The 20,156-nt window shown below is 42.9% G+C and overlaps 1 protein-coding gene across 10 annotated transcripts in view; it reads left to right on the top strand.

The window, feature by feature from the left end:
- lilli (lilliputian) overlaps positions 1 to 20,156 on the top strand; it is a 199,455-nt gene that overhangs the window by 122,716 nt on the left and 56,583 nt on the right. For all 10 annotated transcript variants that reach the window (XM_067352889.1, XM_067352915.1, XM_067352904.1 and 7 more), the window contains 3 exons: positions 1,827 to 1,883; positions 11,444 to 11,539; positions 15,275 to 15,314. In XM_067352889.1, coding sequence (XP_067208990.1) covers positions 1,827 to 1,883; positions 11,444 to 11,539; positions 15,275 to 15,314 — 193 coding nt within the window. The remainder of the gene's footprint in view (positions 1 to 1,826; positions 1,884 to 11,443; positions 11,540 to 15,274; positions 15,315 to 20,156) is intronic.

Genomic DNA, 20,156 nt, shown 5'->3' with positions numbered 1-20,156 from the left:
ACACCAGTTGGCTCGACAGGCTCGTTGACAGAGAACGAATCGCTTTTCAATGGAAATCCAACCGGGCGGAGGGTGGTCCAGATGGCGACGGGGGCAGTGGTGAGGAGGGGGGGGGGGGCTCGAGTCGGCGGACGCTATTACGCGTAGCTCCTCGAGGTGCAAATTTCATTGAGATTGACTATCGATCGCGTCTCCTTCTTCAATTCTCCCTTCCCGCTCGGTCACATGTTGCCCATCCAGGCGACGATCGGAGTGCCTTTCTTTCTCCGGGTGTACTTATACAATTAGAACCGGCTGTGATCTGAGTGCGTCTCCTCGTCCCCTCGTCCCCTCTCCTTCTCGTTCTCCCGGAAAATTGATTCCCGTCTGTTTCTTCGGCGTTCTCTCTCTTTCGCTCTCTCTTTCTCGCCCGTCGTCGTCTTGGTCCGACATCTTTTTTTCCTTTCCACTTTCTTTGACAATGGATGGCGAATCGTTCGCCGCCGAGTCGTCGGCCATTCGTTCTCATCCGCGAAATTAGTTTGGAATTACGCGTGAAGAAGATAAAGGGGAAAGGAGGACGCAGTTGACAACGAGGGGTAAATTCGCAAGCTAAGTATCGCCGGACGTTAATGAAAGCGATATATCTCGAGTCTTTCTTGTGTCACCTCTTTCCGCTAATTTTCCCTTTACTTTCCATCGTTCTTTCTTACCTCACCTTCTTTTCGCCTCCTTTTCTCTTCCCAGGGATATCAATATCTATTATTATTTAATAAAAGTTTGTGTATTTTTGTTGAAAATAATTTTAGGGAATTCATCACCTTCATTGATGCAGACTAAAATTGAAAATGGCGAAGTCTCGATTAAATGAATAAATGGCGGGTAACATTTATTAAAATAATAATATTTTATAATATTTCAGACGTAACGACACTTTTTATTTAACGCTTCTCATCGCTCGAAAAGCGACGAGATAATGTGAAATATATCTCTCTCTCCTTTTTTTCTCTCGCTTTTCCCATTTTCCGCTCGATCCTTTTCCGTGATTATCCAGTCCGTCTCCCTGTTCCACCCTATCCTCGACGCGATGTCCTCCGGCTAAGAGTTCCTAGACGCTCTCTCAACCCTTCCCTCGCATCCGTACCCACCTCGTCCGGCGCTTCAGCCATCCCACGCATTCACCATTGTTTCCGCGTTTTCTTTCCGGGAATGACTACTCGCCGTTACTCGTAATACCACCCGTTCGGACGTGTCCTCCCGCTCACTCCCCATTACACTCTCTTCAATGCCCTCCCACTCCCTCCCTCAACGCTGCTGATTAATGATCGCTCGAGGAGGCTCATGATAAATGGCGGAGAAATCTCGCGAAGAGAGCGGATTCGTTTGTGTAAATTAGTCCTCGGAATGCATACGTGAGTTTGAACTTGCTCGTTGCGCGCAGGAAGAGGAATTGGTTCGATCTATCGAGGAAATGAATCCTGTGCATCTTTGCGTTGGTGCTGAATCTGAATTCAAGCCGATTTTTCGTCGTTTAACTTGATTTCGTTGCGGAATATTTTTCTATCTGCATGATTATTCTTTTTATTTCATGCAATTGAACATATTTTTCTAATTAACACTATTAATTTATGATATGCTGTTAATATGTATTTCAATCAGAATTTCCATTACACGTTGCAATTAATTACAATAAATATATATATATACACATTTTTTATCTTCGTTTTTCAGTTAATTCAATTTTTTTTGTCGATATTAATCATCGAATATGTAATAAAATTGATAAAAGACCGAAGATGAGTTTTTAAAAATTCTAAACTACATTTTCTGAATCTTTTCCTTTTCAGGGTGCTAATGCGCGATCGTCACTTGACAATACCGAAGATGTAGAAAATATTGTAAAGGTAAGTCTTCTATTAAAAAAAATTTACTTTTATATTAAAACAATTATTATAATGAGTTTTATTTACGACTAAAACTAAGTAGACGAATGGAATTTCTTCAAATGAGTAAAATTGGTGGATGAATGAAAATTTTGTTCTCGTCAAAAGGTATCAGAAGGATTTTCGAAATTTTGCGAAATGCGGAATGGCCGCGAAACATCAGCGGCTCGTTCCGAATAGTGATGAAAAAACTTGAACATCTTTCCGCGGATAAACACAAGATCAGACGTTGCGAGACGTAAGATGGTCGAGCTATCCTATGTCGAAGTTCTCTTTCCCGGCTCGACGGGAGGCTTATGCTCGATCAATAAGTCAATCTTCTCGCCGATACAAGGCTATCTTGTATCGAATCGATTTACCATTCTTCGTTCACCTCCAGCGCGTCCGATCTTCGACGGCGATATTATGTCACGCCTTCGCGAGATAAACGATCTCAATTTCCCGTTTAATCGAAACTCCATGGAAAGCGATACACGCGATTTTTGTGGGCGGCGCTCGTGCGATTTTCGGAAACGAAGATGGATTTTGTGTTTACGAACGCGAACGAATTTATCTCGCGGCTGTACGAGATCTCAGTTCGAGTTTATCTTCCCTTTTACGGAGATTAAGCAAAGAGATACACGACGGGCATTTCTCGGCGAACGTCTTTTGTGAAGTAAGATCGCGGTCGTCTTTTTCGTAGAACCCTTCGACTTTTGTTGATTTTCAAAAGCGGTCTCCTAGATTCGAATCTTCCGCGGTATTCTTCGTTGATTTTCAAAAATTAAGCGAGGAGATCGCATTTACCTTACTTGACGGTGATCTTTCCGCTTTTACTTGCAGAGTTTTTTTTTCCGCGCTTACTGCAGTTCTTCCTAGCGAAAATTACGACGAAAGCACCGCTATTATGATTTGCGGTTTGTGGAAATTACATCTCGGATCTCTTTAGTTCATTATTAATTAATGTTGTTACAATTAAATGCACAGCTAGCGTCGTTCGCTTCATTATTGATTGAATAATTTGTGCAAACTATCAAAAAAGTCTCATTAAATATTTCAGTCGTTTAATTGAAACTTTTATGTTTGTCTATCGATCGCAGCTGCAGTTCTTTACCATCTCTTATGCGCTTTAACGTAGCTTGTTAATAGAAAATTTATTAAAGCATTGTCAGGTGGACATTCTCAGGCAGCCTTGTCACATTTATGAAAAGTTGTTCGATAATAAATGGATCTATGTGCAATTATTTATTACATTAATTTTGTATATAAGATAGCAGCACGCGATGCACGCGCCACATAGATACTTTAAACGTGAATTTCTCGAAATTATATAATAATTTGAGTTGCCTACTCGTAAAACATTTTTAAAAGTACGTGAGTCCGTCGTTATTAATTTTGACTGACTTATAGTAAATACACAACCCGATACAGTAATTGTTTAAATATAAAAGTAACATATATATAATATAATAGCATATAAAGTAGCAAAGAAAGAGATGATTCGTCTTTTAATAAAGTTTCTTCATCATCAGATAAGTAAACAATCACTGTTATTCGCGCTCAAGCGATACGATTATGACAATCTTTTCACGCTAGATCGTAAAATATTCCCCTGAGCGCCAACGGCAAAAACTGCAGCTCGCGCGAAACGGCTGTTTACGCGCGGTGAGAAACGGAATTATATGTACGGTAGTAAAGAACGCATCTCTTCGCGGAGACTGCACTCTGACAATGCGCACCTTTCTCGCTTCTGCGTGAAAAGCACCTTGTACGTGTACGTTCGCGATACCATCGCGAGATGAGACACGCAAACTCGGATTGTTTCTTCGAAGGAAGAAGGATGTAAGAGCGAGATTAGAGGCTCCTTAGATCACGCGAATTTTTTCGAAAGGCTGATAAGCCGCGGTAATGTAATTTGCAACGCTAAATTATAAGTTTGGATAAAATTAATTATTATTTCGGCACTGAGGATTTAGCTTTTAACTTAAAAATCGCAAGAACAGCTGTTACGAGGAACGTACAATATGTTCTCGGTAACGCTACGACAGGCCGCGATTAGATGCTGTTTTTATAGAGGACTTACATAAGTTAATTATTAGACGTAACAAGTGTTCAAGTGCGAAGAGGAATTGCATTGAAAGGTGAAAAAAAAGTAATGTTGTATCTATCCGTTTTCTTTCACACTCAGAAATATAGAGAATACGTTGAACGGCTCTCGCATATTAATTTCCACGGAGCATATCGTAAGAAGTAATAACGACATTGTGAAATTACACATCGCGAAGATGGAGATTGCAAAATGATAGGTGCATATACGTTATATCAATGAATGCAGCTGGCGACTAAATTATCCGGGATAAGTAATTATGGTCGTAAATGCAATTCAGCGGCGGAAGGGTGAGCGTTTCAGAACGACAGCGTGAATTTATGGCGCCATTCGCGCGCGGCGCACGTGTGGCGGCGAGACACGCTGAAATTTCCACGAGTGTGGAAACGGAACTAGCGCGCGCGGGTCCTCTGTCGCTCGAGCGCCCTCCGACGTGTCCGACGCCCCGCAATGATTCAACCCCGGTGTGCCCCGGCTGTCATGCTGTTTTTTCCCCGACGTGACATATTCGCGCGACGTCGAGTCGCCCGAAAATAGTCATCCCGCAGGATCGCGTAATCCTTTGATCGTCGACGAAATCGTGTTATTGGGGGAGTAATTCTCGAGGCGGCGTTGTTCTCCGGATTTCGTCGGTTCGAGTATATAACGGGATTTTAGCAGTCTACCGCTGCGACTGGGGTTGCCGGAGGATCAGCGAAACGAGTTAGGGGTCGGCGGAATCGTATGCTAATTTATGGATATGGTTTAATGGCGATTACGGGCTCCGATAACACCGAACCCCAGCAGTCGTAACGTTGTGACAGTATCAATTCACCTTCGCGTCCAGATTGACGTCGCCCCGACACTTTGCTCGCATCGTGATTGATACTTTCGTCTGTCGGCCAGTGCTTCGCACCGTCTGTCCGAAATATCGGAAATCGGATTTTTCTTCGCCAAGTTTCGCCGTCGAGTCCATCGCCGAGCCGTTCGAAAATATGCAATGTTAAAGGAAATATTTTTTACACATATTTTACACAGAGACGTTAGATTTTTGTGTCTTGCATTAGCCGTCGAGCGTGTCTCGCGTTGAAAAAAAATCACGAAACACGTAACGTTTCGAGCGCGATGTGGAGGAAGCGAAGCGTAGAGGTGCCGCGAGGGCGGGAGCGCAACATTATTAATTCTTTTAAAGAGGGAGTGACCGCCAGAAAGAAGCCGCTACTGTGCATCCCATTTGTTTAACGACCCAGGCTCGTACAGCGAGGCGCGCCGCCCGCGAGGCTTTTCCACTTTCAGCACGAATTTATGACGATGCTGCCTACCGAGTGGCCGGTACAGTTCTGCCTCTGAAATCCCTCCCCTCCCCCCTCGCCCTCCCCGCGCCGCATCCCTTCATCCCTGCCGTTCGCGGCCACCGCGCCAGCGTTCGGTGCAGGAGCGCCGTCGGAAGACCATGAATTATTCTCACGGCTCTGCTCGTGGGAAAATGCGAGAGTTGCGCCAGTAGGCATCGTAAATGCGACTGCTAATTGCGCTCGCCGCCGACGACGACGACGACCGCTCTCTCTCTCTCTCTCTCTCTGGCTGGCTAGCTCTACTGAATATCGCATTTTTCTATGGCCCCCTCCCTCTCCCCCTCCTCTCGTTTATTTCGGATGTTTTTGTCTTAGATTCGCGGAGCGACCTTTTGTCGCTGCGCGTTTTTGCCTCCGCGCGCAACATTTTCAACTTTTAATATTCGATACGAAAGCGCGATAGTCTCGTCTGATAATTCTAAAATTCGCGAGTCTGGAAGAATTTTCACGCTGCTGAAATTTCGATTGAATATATTTACATCGATTTGTAAGACTTTTATCGACGCGAAGTGGATTTAACCGATTGCGAGATTCACAAGCCAAAATCCGTTTCTATCGCGATATCGGAAGCCGGCTGGAATTTCGGTATTTAATTTTATATCGCGCGTATGGAAACGAATCCCCCGTTTTTGGCCGGGCGCCAAGGCGCTTAAAACTATTAGGTATCAATTGCTGTCCTCTATTTTTCGCGGGACTGCAGCGCGGTGGAGAAATCTTCGTGGACCCAATGTAGCGATTTATTCGCACTGGACGTGCGAAAAGCCGTGACCCAGATGGGGGCGCAACGGGGCTATACGTATCGAGTGACATTGAATTAATAATCGTACTTTTGCGCGATAGAGCCGTTCGCACGGGAGTGGAATGCATTTTTTAAGGGAACAACTTCGCGGCATTCCATTGTAACGCGATGTCTAGATATTTTCCCCTCCGTCGACTGTCGTCGACCTAAGCGACGGATCGATGAGGGGGGGCTTAACATCCGAAACTCGAAACGAGTCCGATTGTTGAGAATGTGAAAAACGTCAATCACGTATAAATGTGCGCGTTACGCGCGTCGATCAATGACACCCGGCTGATGAATTACATTCATGAGACCCCACGGGAAACAATGATGCGCCGCATCTTTAATTGGAATCATTAAACATGCACGCCATGGATTTAGGACGATGTTAATGAGGTCAATTCGATGTCGATTCAATTAATCTAAAGTCATAGACGAATCTTTAATCGGAGCTGTATTCAAATTAAGGTCGAATTCGATTTAATCACGGAATATTAATCAAGAGTGGAGACGCATAAAGAATTGTTTTATTTTTTGCAAAGATAACTGAAGCGAAACTCCATTAATCTGAAGAAATGTTTCACGGTATACAACTTTTTGTTTCAAAAATTAGAATATTGCTGCACCGAGCTTAGCTGCGCATATTTTTCGGACGCTAAATCGGTCGTGCCGCAAAGAGTCGGGGAATGCGGGTTTTCGCTTTCGCAATCCTAGCACATGAAGATGTAACAGATCGTTGTGGCGCTTGAGCAACCAGTCTAGCGCGCGTCAGGGCCCTTCGGAAGAAGCGGCGCGCGGAAGCGAAAGGAAGAAGGCTGAAGGAGAGTTGCAGGGGAGCGAATGCAATTTTGCAAGTGCAGTGCCACAGGTCGGCCGCGCGGTAACGGGTTTTCGTTCCTTCTCTCGCGTGCCTGGCATAATTACCGGCATTACCGCCGCCATACATACGTACCTCAGTCGCCGGCGGTTGCCCCGAGTGTCGAATTGCAAGAGGAGTTTTTATTGTCGCGGATGAATTGCCAAATTACTGGGATCCCCCGGTTGTTTTGCCGTCTCGTGCCAGCTGCAGTTGTGCAGTCCTCGGCATCGCGAGGGATCGTTTTACTCTCGCGTTTCTCACTCTCTCTCTCTCTCTCTCTCTCTCTCTCTCTCTCTCTCTCTCTCTCTCTCTCTCTCTCTCTCTCTTGTTGTTTGCAATTTTCATCCGCGTGCAGTTATCCGCGCGTATAGTGAGTTGGAAAATTTCAGTATCGGTAGTAAAGTGAAACGTCGTGAAATTAGCTTCGCATGTCTGGATCAGAAGTGGTCAGCACGATCATTTAATCTTGAAAGTTAGAAACTCTCTCGGCGCGTTTTCGCTTTGTAAACGAAAATAAAGCGGAATATATATTCGTGTTTCCATCCTCCGGCCGACTCTCTCGAGTGGGGGAGTTAAATTTAATGGAATTCAATTTGGCGCTCTCTCTCTTTCTCGCGCGAAGATCTGATACCGAACTCTCAAGTGTTACCTCGGATAATAGCGTTTAATCCAACTTCTTTATTTATCCGCGACGAGAAGCTGCCGGCGTCGCGAGCGCAAAAGTTTCGATGTAGAAGCCGGGGCGCGGTAATCCGTTAATGCGTCAGAAGGGACAAGCGCCGCGCAACTTATCGGGACGGTAAGAGGTGCATTAAAGTCGCGCTTTAGCGTAACGGGCAGGTGCGACTTGCAAATTTCTCCTGCCGCGGTCGAGTTTCTTTCTCGTTTTTCCCGCGGGCTCGTTGCCCGCTTCCTCTCGCATGTCCGGCATAATTATCGTACCGTCGACTAAGGCTGGCTTTAAGGTCTCTCTCTCTCTCTCCGTAAAGTGCTTCGAAGACCTTTCAAGATACAGACTGGGTCACGGAAAATACTCGAGCGCCTTTAAATAAGATATTTTACGTTTTAAACTTCAGTTACCATACCGTTCGTGATTTTCGAAATGAGCACAATTTCCGCTCGTGCTAATTCCGACGGCACTTTCCCTCGTTTTGTCGCGCCGCGAATCTTAGAGGCGCGTGGCGCGCGCCGCGTTCATTATTCATCGCGAATTCGACGTTTATTCGGTTGATATCGCACCGCTATAAATTCCTCATCTGTAGGACGTGCAATTTGCATAACTCGATGTCGTCCTTCGTGCGGCGCGGAAATAAATTATCGGCCTGCGTAAATCATCTGCACGAAACACGCCCGTTCGATGATCCGCGCGCGCGCGCGCAAGAGAGAGAGAGAGAGAGAGATACGAGCGCGGGGTGACTCAACCCTTGGGAATTCCTTTCGCTCTCTCTCTCTTTCTTTCTCTCTTTCTCTTTTCGTCTTGGTTGGCATGCGAGTCCTTTTTCGTCGGTCTCGTTCTTAGGTACGTGCCGGCGATGCCACACGCGCGTCACGTGCACGATGAAACTGCAACTGCACGCGCTCCGGCGAGAATAACAAGCGCGATTAATTTTAAAGAGCGTAACTGTCTCTGTTTCGATGTTAATCATTTTCCTGATTTGTTCGGATGCATTTTAGCGTTATTTTTCTCGGAATTTGAACAATTAATATAATAAGAATTACGCGTTTAAAAATGCAAGTGTCTTTTCACAAGAGAAAATGGATTTTATTTTAATTATGGTTATAAAAGCAGAAAAAAAAATCGAACTCGACTGGAATAAAAGAACTGGACAGTCGATTTTCTGGAATAATAAGCGACAGGAAACCGATTAATAACTCTGTGCTAATAGTTTCGAATAAAAGTAATATCGATAGACGGAGGCAAAGCGTGTTCGTATTTCGGTATTTTAACGGAGTTTTAATATATAAAAAAAATAGTTTTTTGGCAGCAAAATAATCTCTCCGATCTGAATCTCATAGTTGGAGAGCATTTGCCAATATTCGTCCGAGTTTCCAGCAAACCATCGACTTTTATCGGCACGTCGGCGTCGCGCGTCGCGTTTCTATCGGAGTAACAAGTTTCACGGACCAATGGATCTGCAGTCGAAATTAAATTGCGCTCCGGGGAGTTGGCGATTACTCACTTTCTGCGCGATACTCTGCGCGCGACCATCGCCTGTCGATAATTGAGTATTGGTTTTGTACGTAATGTTAGCGAGATGGAGTTTATATGTGCAGGTGTATAGCGAGCGCCGAATAATTATGCGTACGGCAACAGTTCGACAGTTTGACGTTTGTTGATTACAAGAAAATCCCGTAAGAAACTTATAGACGTGTTTAAGGTGGAAAGAAGCATGTGTATTTTGAAGAGAGAATACGATGCTGCGAATTGTTGATATTTTATTGATTAAGCAGTTTTGTAAATTGTAATTTTCTGATCACACGAATTTTCTCTCGCGAAAGAAACAATTTTGTGAAAAATTTTGATTGCGCGTGTTTGGAGATTAATAATACTCTTCGCTTTTAATTACAAGCGAACTTTTATTGAGCGCGCACGTCGTTTTTTTTTATCATTGTCGATGATATTTGTTGCTCGTTTATAGTTTTCAAATAATTTCACGTTTTATAGAGATTGACTGACGGGAGGATGCGCATCCAGAGCATGAAACGTTTGTTTCCGTTTCGCGACAGATATTGTCGTTGCTATTCTGCGAGTCGCATTAATATGATACCACCGTATTTGACGAAATTACAGTGCAATTTCCTTCTAGAACAATACATTCTCCTGCGAGATTATCGATATTATCGTGCTACGTTTTCCTACAATCCGAAACAAAATGTTTATGATGTGACCGGTTTGAGGGGGGGGGGGGGGGGTTTTTCTTTTTCTTTACACCGCAAGCAGCCGAGCATTAAATTGACTGCAGCAGTAAATTATAGGTAAGAAGTCCGAGTTTGAACCACCGTGAGCATTGGGCAAAAAAGAATTAAAGGAATGCCCTCTGTTATTTTTATGTGTAATAACGTAATTGAATGTAAAAGACCACAAACTCATCCTGTGTTATATAAAGAAAGCTGATAAAAACAAATATAGTCGTACAAAAACTGATACGTATTGAGTTTTCAAATTAAAGATTACTGAAAAATCACAAAACTCCGTCTTCTACAGCTGAAATAGATTGATTGTACTTTAATAGAATTATAACAGTTTGAGAATGAATTATTGAAATCTAAAAAGTTTTTTATGAATAATGACTGATACCTGCAATGAGAATAAGTTCACTTAAAATTCTAAAAGAGTTAACATTGTGTTCAATACTTAGCTCCAATATTAATCTTGAAATGCATCCCGCAAGCAGTTTCCGAAAATACGTTTTCAAACTCACTCGTCTCGGCTCTTGTCGGTCCTTCCGGCTTTTAGGACTTGATTTTCCGCGAACGTCGGCGTCAAGTGCGCGCCGATCGCGCACGTAAGAACGTAAGCACTTCGTCGCGAGCGCTTTTGTCTCGTCGACTCTTTGTTTCCCGTCGACGGGTGTCTCCTCGGCGGGTCAATGAATCGGGTTGCGCGGCGCGACGACACTCGTCCGTGGAAATGCGCGCGTTTATTCGACGCATCGGCGCATTGTTCGAGAGTTTGCGACTTCGTACCGCCGGGCGTATTGGTCGGCGATGAATTTACATCGAATTGTTCCTGAAAAGATTTAATTTTTTATTTTATATTTCTACTTCTCTCTCCAACTTTTAGATTTCTACTCGTGGGACATCCACTTTTCAATGCTGTTCAAAAGAGCGTTAATTTTTGCGATTATTATCTCGATCGAAATATCGAAAAACTACAATTAAATTTAAAGATTCTTTAACTATTTCGAAATCTTTATTCGGAAAAAATTTGATTAAATGCTATTTATTTTCATACTGTTTTATTCGTCGATGTCAGGTATTTTGATAATAAAATTTCATTTTAATAAAGCTTAATTGCGATAACAGCCAGAATGAAAGTTGTCATTTATTTGTGTCCATGTAGTTTAACTTTAGATTTCCAAAAATTACTGTCTGCTCTAGCGTGTGCATTAATAGGAGCAGTTGCGAATAGGTTCTCTCACACTCGCGCGGAATTCGTCAGGCTCTGTTTGTGGACATTGACGTAATCGTGTCCCAGTTGCGCGCTCACTGTTACGCAAACGTATTGTTATTGAATCGCGACCGCTTCTTTCGCATCTCGTTATTCGGGAGGACGCGTAGAGAGATTATGATTCGTCAGTCGTCATCATAACGCTATAATATCTCGCGTTGAAATTTTTCCTCAGTATTTGCATAAAAGTAGACTCTTTTTTTTTTTTGTAAAATTCATACATTAATTTAAATTCGGGAAATGATATCTAGAGGAGCTCCAACAAATCACGCTCTATTTTGTCATTTCAGGAAATGACAGTACCGCTCACACCACTGACAGCGATCGCGCAAACACCCCGGAAGGAACCTGAGTCCAAGTTTACCTTCAACCCCCATCTGGTGAAGGTAAGGATCGATTTATCTACTCGTCGTAATTAACTTTTACATTTCGCCGATCAAAATGGCGAGCGAGGGGAATCAAAATAGGAATTGAGAGTAATTACCGCTCCGGTTGAAAGAGCGCTTTGACGTTCACGATCGCTAAGAGGACGCCTTAATTTTTTCCGCTGCCACTGCGAGGTATTTCATAAAGGGAATACTTTCAACTCGATCGAAAGGAAACTCATCTCTATGGCAACTATTTCATTATACGAGGGAATTTGTTGTGCGAAAAGTATATTGTTAGGTTGTCCGTACGGGTATCGAGCAGTTTTTCTCCCAGAAAGAATTAAGGATCGCATCGCGTTGCGTAGTAACGTTCGAATTTTGATTATTTGGAACCATATTGCAATAATATTGAATGTATTTTCGATGACCGTAATGATTATTGTTGAGACAACTAATAACTAATTTCAATTTGTGGTTGAAAATGAGCCCAAACATATTCATACATATGTCATACGTATACGAAATGTTTCAATCAAAATAGCTGCTACCCATGTTATTTCGAAAACGCGCATATTTTAGCGAAAAGCAAGAGAAACGAGTGGGAAATGTGAGATTAACTAACTTCGCGCGTGTGTCTCTCTCTCTCTCTCTCTCTCTCTCTTTCATGCGTGATAACTCGCAAGCGTGATATCGATCGTGGCTACATTTCGGATCGGGACGGTCGTTCGTGCCACTTGGCACGGTGTCAAGCATCGCGCGGTCGGTGTGCGCTTCATGCGCGCATATGTATATAAAGACGACGGCCGGTTTTGTCGTGAGGTGAGACGAGGCGAGGTGAAGCGTCGCGTAATGTCTTATTTGCGAGAATTAGCATTTTACGAGTCGCGGAGGCGCGTTAATCTCGCGTTAAATCACAGCGATAGCGCAGAGATCTACGATAAGACAACAAATATTCGCGCGCACAATTAACATCAAATTATTATTCAAAAGGCGGATACGCGCTATATTTAATCATTTCTATTTGTTATTAATTTATTTGCAATTAATTTATTTTTAATTGGCATCCAATTTAAATTCGCAATAATAACGACCATTGTTTTCCGGCGGTTGAAATTATTGGTTTTGACATTTGTGGGATATTTAACTGATCGTTTAATTGAGCGTTCAATTGATCGAAATTAACACTCGCGGCCACTATTATTGCAACACTGTTCCGACGGGCGGAATGCCGCGATGCCTACGGGCGAATAATTCTGGAGCAATAATGTCGGGCCGGATGGGAAATGTCTCGGATCGCATTAATTCGAGCTAGGTCCCGTGCTACTTGGCAACGTATCAAGCGTTCGCTGATCTCAAAAGCTTGCAGCGGCCATAACGTGTCCACGGGCAGGGACGGGACCGGGGGTTGGAGCAGGTTGGCGGTGCGCTCGGGTGAAAGAGAGAAGATGCGAGGGGGGGCCTCGTAAAAGCGCCGGTTTAATTCGGGGTGTGTTCTTACGATGGCGTCTCTCTTGCGGTGACACTCAGTCGACGTAAAAACTCCGTCGCTTGACCGCGTTGCAAAAAAGCGGCGTTACTATGTTAATAAAACTGCGGGCGAAACTAATCCGTCTGTCCACTCTTTCCAGTCTCATTCTTTGCGCTTGGTAAATATTACCGTGATAAGTTAACAAAAAATGAATTAGCTACCTTCTTGTCGTCAAAGCGTAATCTTGATTTTGTAGCAATTACTCAGTAAAGTGCGCTTTTATGAAAAAATCAACTTTTTTTTTTTTTAAACAAAGAGAAGAGAATAGGAAATAATTAATTTTATTATTGAATATGCGAAGAAGTATATTGAACTGATCGCGAACAGATTAGATTGAATTATATTTTTTCTCGGTAATAAATATTAAAGAAAATTTCTACTTTTCTCTTTAGCGCATTTACAATAAAATTTACAATAGCGAAATCACAATTGCAAAAGAGATTTTTATATGATTGAAAATAAACAAAGCTGTCAGAGAAAATAAATTTTTGAAGCTACCGAGCGGAAATAATTTTATGTTAAATAAATATTACATGACATAGAGAACGTAAAAAGAGGAGGAGAAAAGGGAAAAATCATAAAGGGAGAAATGGAATAACTGCATTCGCAATTTATTATCGAAAAGCGTAATAATTGTGTAAAAATTGGCTGGTTCGCCAATTCGAAGTCGGGCGGACCAAGCCAATTTTGCGTTTCAGCTCCTAATTTATGCGCGTTATTTATCAAAATCTTTTTAAAAGTTTCCGGAAACTTTCACCGGCTTTACTTGTCGCGCGGCAAGACCGATTTATAACGTCTGATAGGACTCGCATGATACTTGCAAGGCTGATACTCCGCAGGGGACTGCATTGCGTATTATAAATTCGTTGCCTCTCTCCTTCCACTCGACAAAACTGCGGAGAATCCTGCGAAGAGCAGGAAAAAGGAGAGCGCGATAGGGAGGGGGGGGGACGACGAAACGACGCGAAATCGGCCTCGTAAAAGTGGATTAATTCGGACCGTTGGTATATATACCTTTCCGCTCGGGATCTTTTTTCGCGCACGCGAGTAAATTGTAATAACGGCCGAACGCAAAATCGCTGCCGGCGTTTTTGCCCCGCTCAAACGTCGCGAGAATTACTCGCGGACTTACCGGAATGAAATAGAGCGCGGATCGTTCACGAAATTTTGCGGCACGCGGAATATCCCGGGCCCGTGGTCGCGACTTGGCGCTCCCGCAGATGAAAGGAATCGTTGCGCGGTAATACCCGCGTTTTGTAGACGGCAGAATTGCCATTTAGCGGATAAGTTGGGCACGCGCGTGCGCTTCATAATTCACGCTACGTTTGAAAAGTATGGAAATTTACGCTCCAGCGTAATTTCTAAATTACACACGCTTCGCGCCACGCTATTGCATAATCACAGTGATAACACAATTGTCATTTAAATTAATAATAATGACTATTTAATGTTTACTTAAATTAGACATAATCACTGTTTAATTAGAGTAATAGAAATGGCAATTTGTTTCGCACCGTTTTGTGCGGCTGTTAATTTGACTTGACGGATATTTATTCGCGACACTCGGAAAACATTTAGCCACCCGATGGCAAGTTGATTATTCCGCGTGAAGTTTTGCGAGAAAACGCCGCCGAGGCCGAGAGATATTATTTCATTCGCGATTACAAGAATGCGCGTAAAGGGCAGCCAAACCGCGCGATAAATTTCTATTATGTTGGGAGAAGGGTCGCCGGTATCAAGGGAGACGCAAGGACGCGTTGTAAATTACTCGATGCGGAAACAAGAAGTGGGGAGACAATGTACACTTTCGCGGTTCCCTTTACAAATTTTCCCAGATCCGTTTAATTTTCTGCTGCTTCCGCGAACTTTCCTCCTTTGTCCTTTTGCAGTTTGACCGACGTTAAATCCTTACCGGCGTTGTTTGATAAACTACTCACAAACTATGTTGCGGATTATTTGCGTTATGCCGATTTTCTAGAAGCGCGTGCAGTTTTCAGCGAGCACTTAGGGTGCTTTATTGTTTCTTGTTAGTTTCTGAAAATGGTATTAAATTTTGCAAAACTAGAGATCAAATGTATATTATCTATTAATTATTACGTTCAAATCAAATTGATTGATTGCAAAATGCGGTGCGATTTTCGAAATTAATTAACCATAAGCATAAATTTTGACTGATGTGTGGCATAATCGTTGGTTTACTCTAATCATGAATTTTTCTTTTGCAGTTGACTGAAGTCCATCCGTCGGAACCTCCCGCGAAGATTCGTAAGTTAAATTTTATGGTTTCAACAAGTTTATCTTGATTGTGATTCTGTTTGTAATTTGTAATTCTGATATAATTTGCTATTATATCAGAAATAATTTATTACACCTTTGCATATTGCAAGCCGTGTAATGAGGTATTTGCATTTATGCAATTATGCATCTTTCGCGTTTATTTTTGTACAAAATCGTCTGCGTTACGTGTAGAGATATTTAATGATTATTATATTTGCTGTTTTAAAAACTAGACGAAGCAAAATCCCCGTCGCGCTTGTTGCATTTTCACGAACTGAAGTTTTATTAACGTCGCGCTGAACGGCGTTGCTGTCAACTTTCGAGTCAGTATTTCAGCATTTACCGCAATTTTTCGCGATAAAACACGCGTTGTGTCAGAATACAGAATATAGGATTAAACATCACCGGCAGACATAATTTCCGGAAACTGTCCGCTACATTCGCCGGCGATTAAAACGCGACGCTACGAATATTGCTCGAAACGATATTTTAAAGTCACGCGTACAGTCGAATGGATATTAATCGGCGCGTCTGTAATTCGCGTGTGCAGTATCGATATGGAGTTTACGGGTCGATGCGACAGTTTTATATATCTATATTCGCTTAACAACATGTTTTTATAACAAAAAAAAGCCGAGCGAGAGAAACATTCTCGCGGCGGCGGACGTGCCGCCGGACGAAAAACCTGTGGATTCCTGTGAAAAACCTCCGATCGTCGATTTTGCGGGCGCGATTTCATGAATCAACCATCCGATCTCTGCTATTCGTTCATTCGGCCGTTTAAGCGCACGAAATACGCGTTATTTATCCGCTCGTGCGATTTTCACGCGACTCATTATTTATCGCGGATACACACACTGGTTCATGCGACGCGACTCGCTCTGTAACTAATCTCGTTATCAGTTTTTTTTTTTGTAACATTTATATTACTACAGCTGCATTGGTGATGCTTTAATTTAAGTGCAAAAAATTGTAAGGTAATTCTTTTATCACGAAATACATGCGTTTGACACACAATTCTTCATATTTGATTTAAACGAGAAAAAATGTTAAAGGAGAAGTCAAGAATTCCTTGTGATGCATTACAAGAAGTAACTCTTCGCATAAACAATCCTGGCACGGAGAAAAGGACATAATGGACTTTTCAGGAAGCATCCTCATGCGTTAACGGTTGTTGTGCGCGATAAAAATGCAACCGCGAAGGCTTGAAAGCGTAATATTCGCGTAGCGAGCGTTTAAATATTTGACATCTCCTCGCGAGTGCCGTAGCACCGGAAGCTTTTCAGCGTAATACTTTTATACGTTAAACTCGACGTTCTCTCCTCAGTGCACGGAAACCCAAGGGACACGTTATTATTAGAGAGGGCAAATTAGCAGTTTGCGTTAATACCACTCGTAATTTTGATAACGCGATCTTTTGTTAAATGTGTGCGGTCTATTTATGCAGGAATTAGTGATTGTAAACCGCAATGAGAACTCTAGTCATTAGCGAATAGAAGAGCAAATTTGTTTTATCGATTGCGAATGAATTTGCATAACATTAGCGTTTAACCTAGATTAATTTGAAAAAATCACGCCTCGGGAAGTTTAATTAGTTCAGTGCGCGCATATATATGGCGGATGTATCTCTTCGAAAAAATCCGTCGAATCCTCGATATTCCGCCGTTTCTCTAAACGTGAGAGATGGAAAGGGTTTACTGTTTCATGAATTAACCATTTCTCCCCCTCGCTGTTTCCTGCCCGATGCTCGAATACAGTAGCCACTTTACAATGGCTATTATCGAGGTTACAACCATCCCTCGCCAACGATCGGGAGTCGGGCGAGACGAATTTGCTTCTCGTTGGGTAAATTTGAACTAGTCCGCGTGATAAGCCTATTTTCGCGCCCTTTACACGGATGTATTGTGAATGAAATTTGCGTGGCGCTCATTGATGCCGCTCAAAGCAGCCGTGAGTTAATAGGGGAATGTAAGCACATCTCTCGAGTGAAGATACTAAGGAGATGCTCTTTTTTTATTCAATTTTTATCGTTTCCTCTTTTCTCCGAATAAAAGAGAACAATTTTGAAAAAGAATAACATATACAAATATAAATAATCATATGTAGAAATTGTGACGTGACGTTTTTCACGTCCGTCACAAGGGCGGACACGCCCGGCCGAGGAGAATAATTTGGGGTTGCATCCCTACCCGAGTGGGGGGGAGGCGATTCCTTTCTCTTTAGCCTGTTTGCGAGTTGTAGTATAAGAAATCGGGAGCGAAGTGGCTGGGCCAAACTATTGTGTATACCGAGGAGCAACCTTCGTGGGAGTTAAGAAGAAACATGACCGACAGGACGGCGGGAACCCGGGCGCGGAGGAACAACTAATGAACAACTGAGTTAATATGAGCTAGAGTAGAGTAAGTATTTGAATCCACTGTTGTAACGAAGAGACCGATTGTCGCTAAATATCGCCTAAATTTATCGCCGAAATGCATTTTTTAGATTAATCGAGAGATCGAGGCCAGTGGACGCGGCAAGGACGTGCACGTACGGGGAGAATAGTGCACACTCAAACATCAAGGGTGGAGAACCCCTTTTAAGGAGTCGCCGTAGCGAGCCGAAAAGGAGGAATTGAGCCTGGCTGGCCAGCTCGCGGCCGATTCAAATCAGGGTCAAAGTCCCGCACGGGAGACGACCAATGAGGCCGCACGGACAGATTGCCGCAGGATAATTCTACGTTTCACCTCGGAAAAGCGCCATTGAGGGCCGAAGACTCTAGCGAGAAATCGATACGCATCAATAGCATCGATGATCCATGCACGAATCAATGCGCGGATCGTTATCGACGTTCGGCGAGGCGGCATCCTGTGCGGATCTGCGACGACCAGGCGGACGTCCAGCTACTTCGTAAGGTCACCACCGACTCTGCGGAAGCGGCATAGTGTCCCGCGGAGCGCGCATCCGGATATTTTGGTATTATTTGTGAATAATTAGTGTATCGTCGCTACGGAAACCGGCGAGTTAGATCGCCGGACAGCACAAGCTGCGCCGACTTCCGCCCAATTGTAAGAATTCTTCATCCTTTCCTGTCGGGGGCTGCCGAGCCGACAGTCTTCTGTAAAATCTCGTATCGCGTGAAATGTGTATATCGTCGAATGTATCGAAGCATTAATTAGAGTTGTAAGAGTAAGTGCAATGTCACGTATGCCTTATCGTATCGCGTAAAGTACCGGCCTTCAGCCGCGAATATTGTGTTTGTTGCAATTTTAAGTCATATCTTATTGATCATTAAGTTTCGCATTCCGTGTATATTGAAAGATACGGTTGCTGAGTTCGGTCATACTTGAGACATTTGTAGTGGCTAAGATCGCCATGTTATTGCCGATCGCCTTATATCGGGCGGGACGAATTATGATACTGTCCATATCTTTCATCTCATTATTTGTATCACAGCTATTTTACTTAAACTCGCATCGCTCTCATATTAGACTGCAGTCCTTCTGACTGGCACTAGAATTACTATACATTGTTATCAACCGTACTGATTGTTAATATATTTCTCACTGTTATTAATTCCTTGTATAATTATTGCATCTTCGGGACTGCTTTATCCTCTCTTTTTCAATTCTTCTTAAATAAAAGAACCCCGACCCTCTGCCACTCGGTGTAAGGACGAGCTAGTCGGAGTTAAGTCGTTTTTCGTTAGAGTAAATTTCGGGTGGCGCAATTTTCATGCGCCTGACGCCCAAAAGATTGTATTATCGCGGATACCGATTTTGGCTACCGTTAACGACGAAGTTTTGTCGACCACCTTCTCGCAGTTTTACGCGCGAGACGGAAGAAAAGTGTCGCAAAATATGTATGAATATGTGTAAATAATATTAATGTTTAATAATAGAAAAGTGTAGTAACAAAAATAAAAATTCTTTTTTAATGAAAAGATATGATAAATAAAGTATCTATTAACAGTAATATAATAATGATTATATTACTGAAATAAATGCGCGCAGGTTAAATTTATTAATAAAATTATCGCTTTTATAATATATACATAGTTGGGATAATGAGTTGCCTCGAAAAAGTTGGGGAATGGAGTTTTTCATAAATAATGACGTTATAATTAATCGTCGCAATTATGCATATGCGACCGCAATTTACATAAAGTGTTTTATGCAACAGTATTCGCAATTAAATTAAGCGAACTCCCGTGATCGTAAGTGATTCAATCGGCATGAGATTGAAATTGCTGGAAACGGATCTAGAAATGGCAAAAATATCCGAATCGACACCCACGCGTCACCTCCTCCTTCTCACCGAAATTTCGTAGAACGATATCTGGTATATATTGGCGCGACCGCGGCGCGGTTACGACTTATCAATTTATATCTCTCTGGAATCACGAAGGCCGACAGTTTCACGTTAACGAGGCCCGCGTATATCTTCCGCGAACCGCAAACAGGATCCGCCGAAGAATCCATTCGTGCGAATTTCCTTCGAACGCCACGAGAGGATCGTTTGCAATCGAAAAATACGGCCAATTTTTTGCCCGTTTTAGAATCGATTCGGAGGTAGCGCGAACCTATTATTTCGCTCATGCCTTGTTATGTCGTCGAATGTTGACGGGGAATAGTAGACGAATTTCGATGAAAAAAAGAAAGGAAAGTTTTGTATGAATTTTTCAAAAAACATAGAAAATTCCGGATACATCAATTTTATGTTTGCACAGGTTTGTCTACTTTGTTCGAATTCGTGTAATTCTGTTTATTATCGTGGGCGCGCAGTGATTTTTGACCCGGTCTGTACCCTGTGACGCTCCATTGAGCAAATTAATGAGGACCGCGCGACATT

Source organism: Linepithema humile, chromosome 1, assembly GCF_040581485.1.
Source record: "Linepithema humile isolate Giens D197 chromosome 1, Lhum_UNIL_v1.0, whole genome shotgun sequence".
Lineage (NCBI taxonomy): Eukaryota > Metazoa > Arthropoda > Insecta > Hymenoptera > Formicidae > Linepithema > Linepithema humile.
The sequence above is the reverse complement of the archived record's forward strand: the minus strand, read 5'-3'. Positions and strand labels throughout refer to the sequence as shown.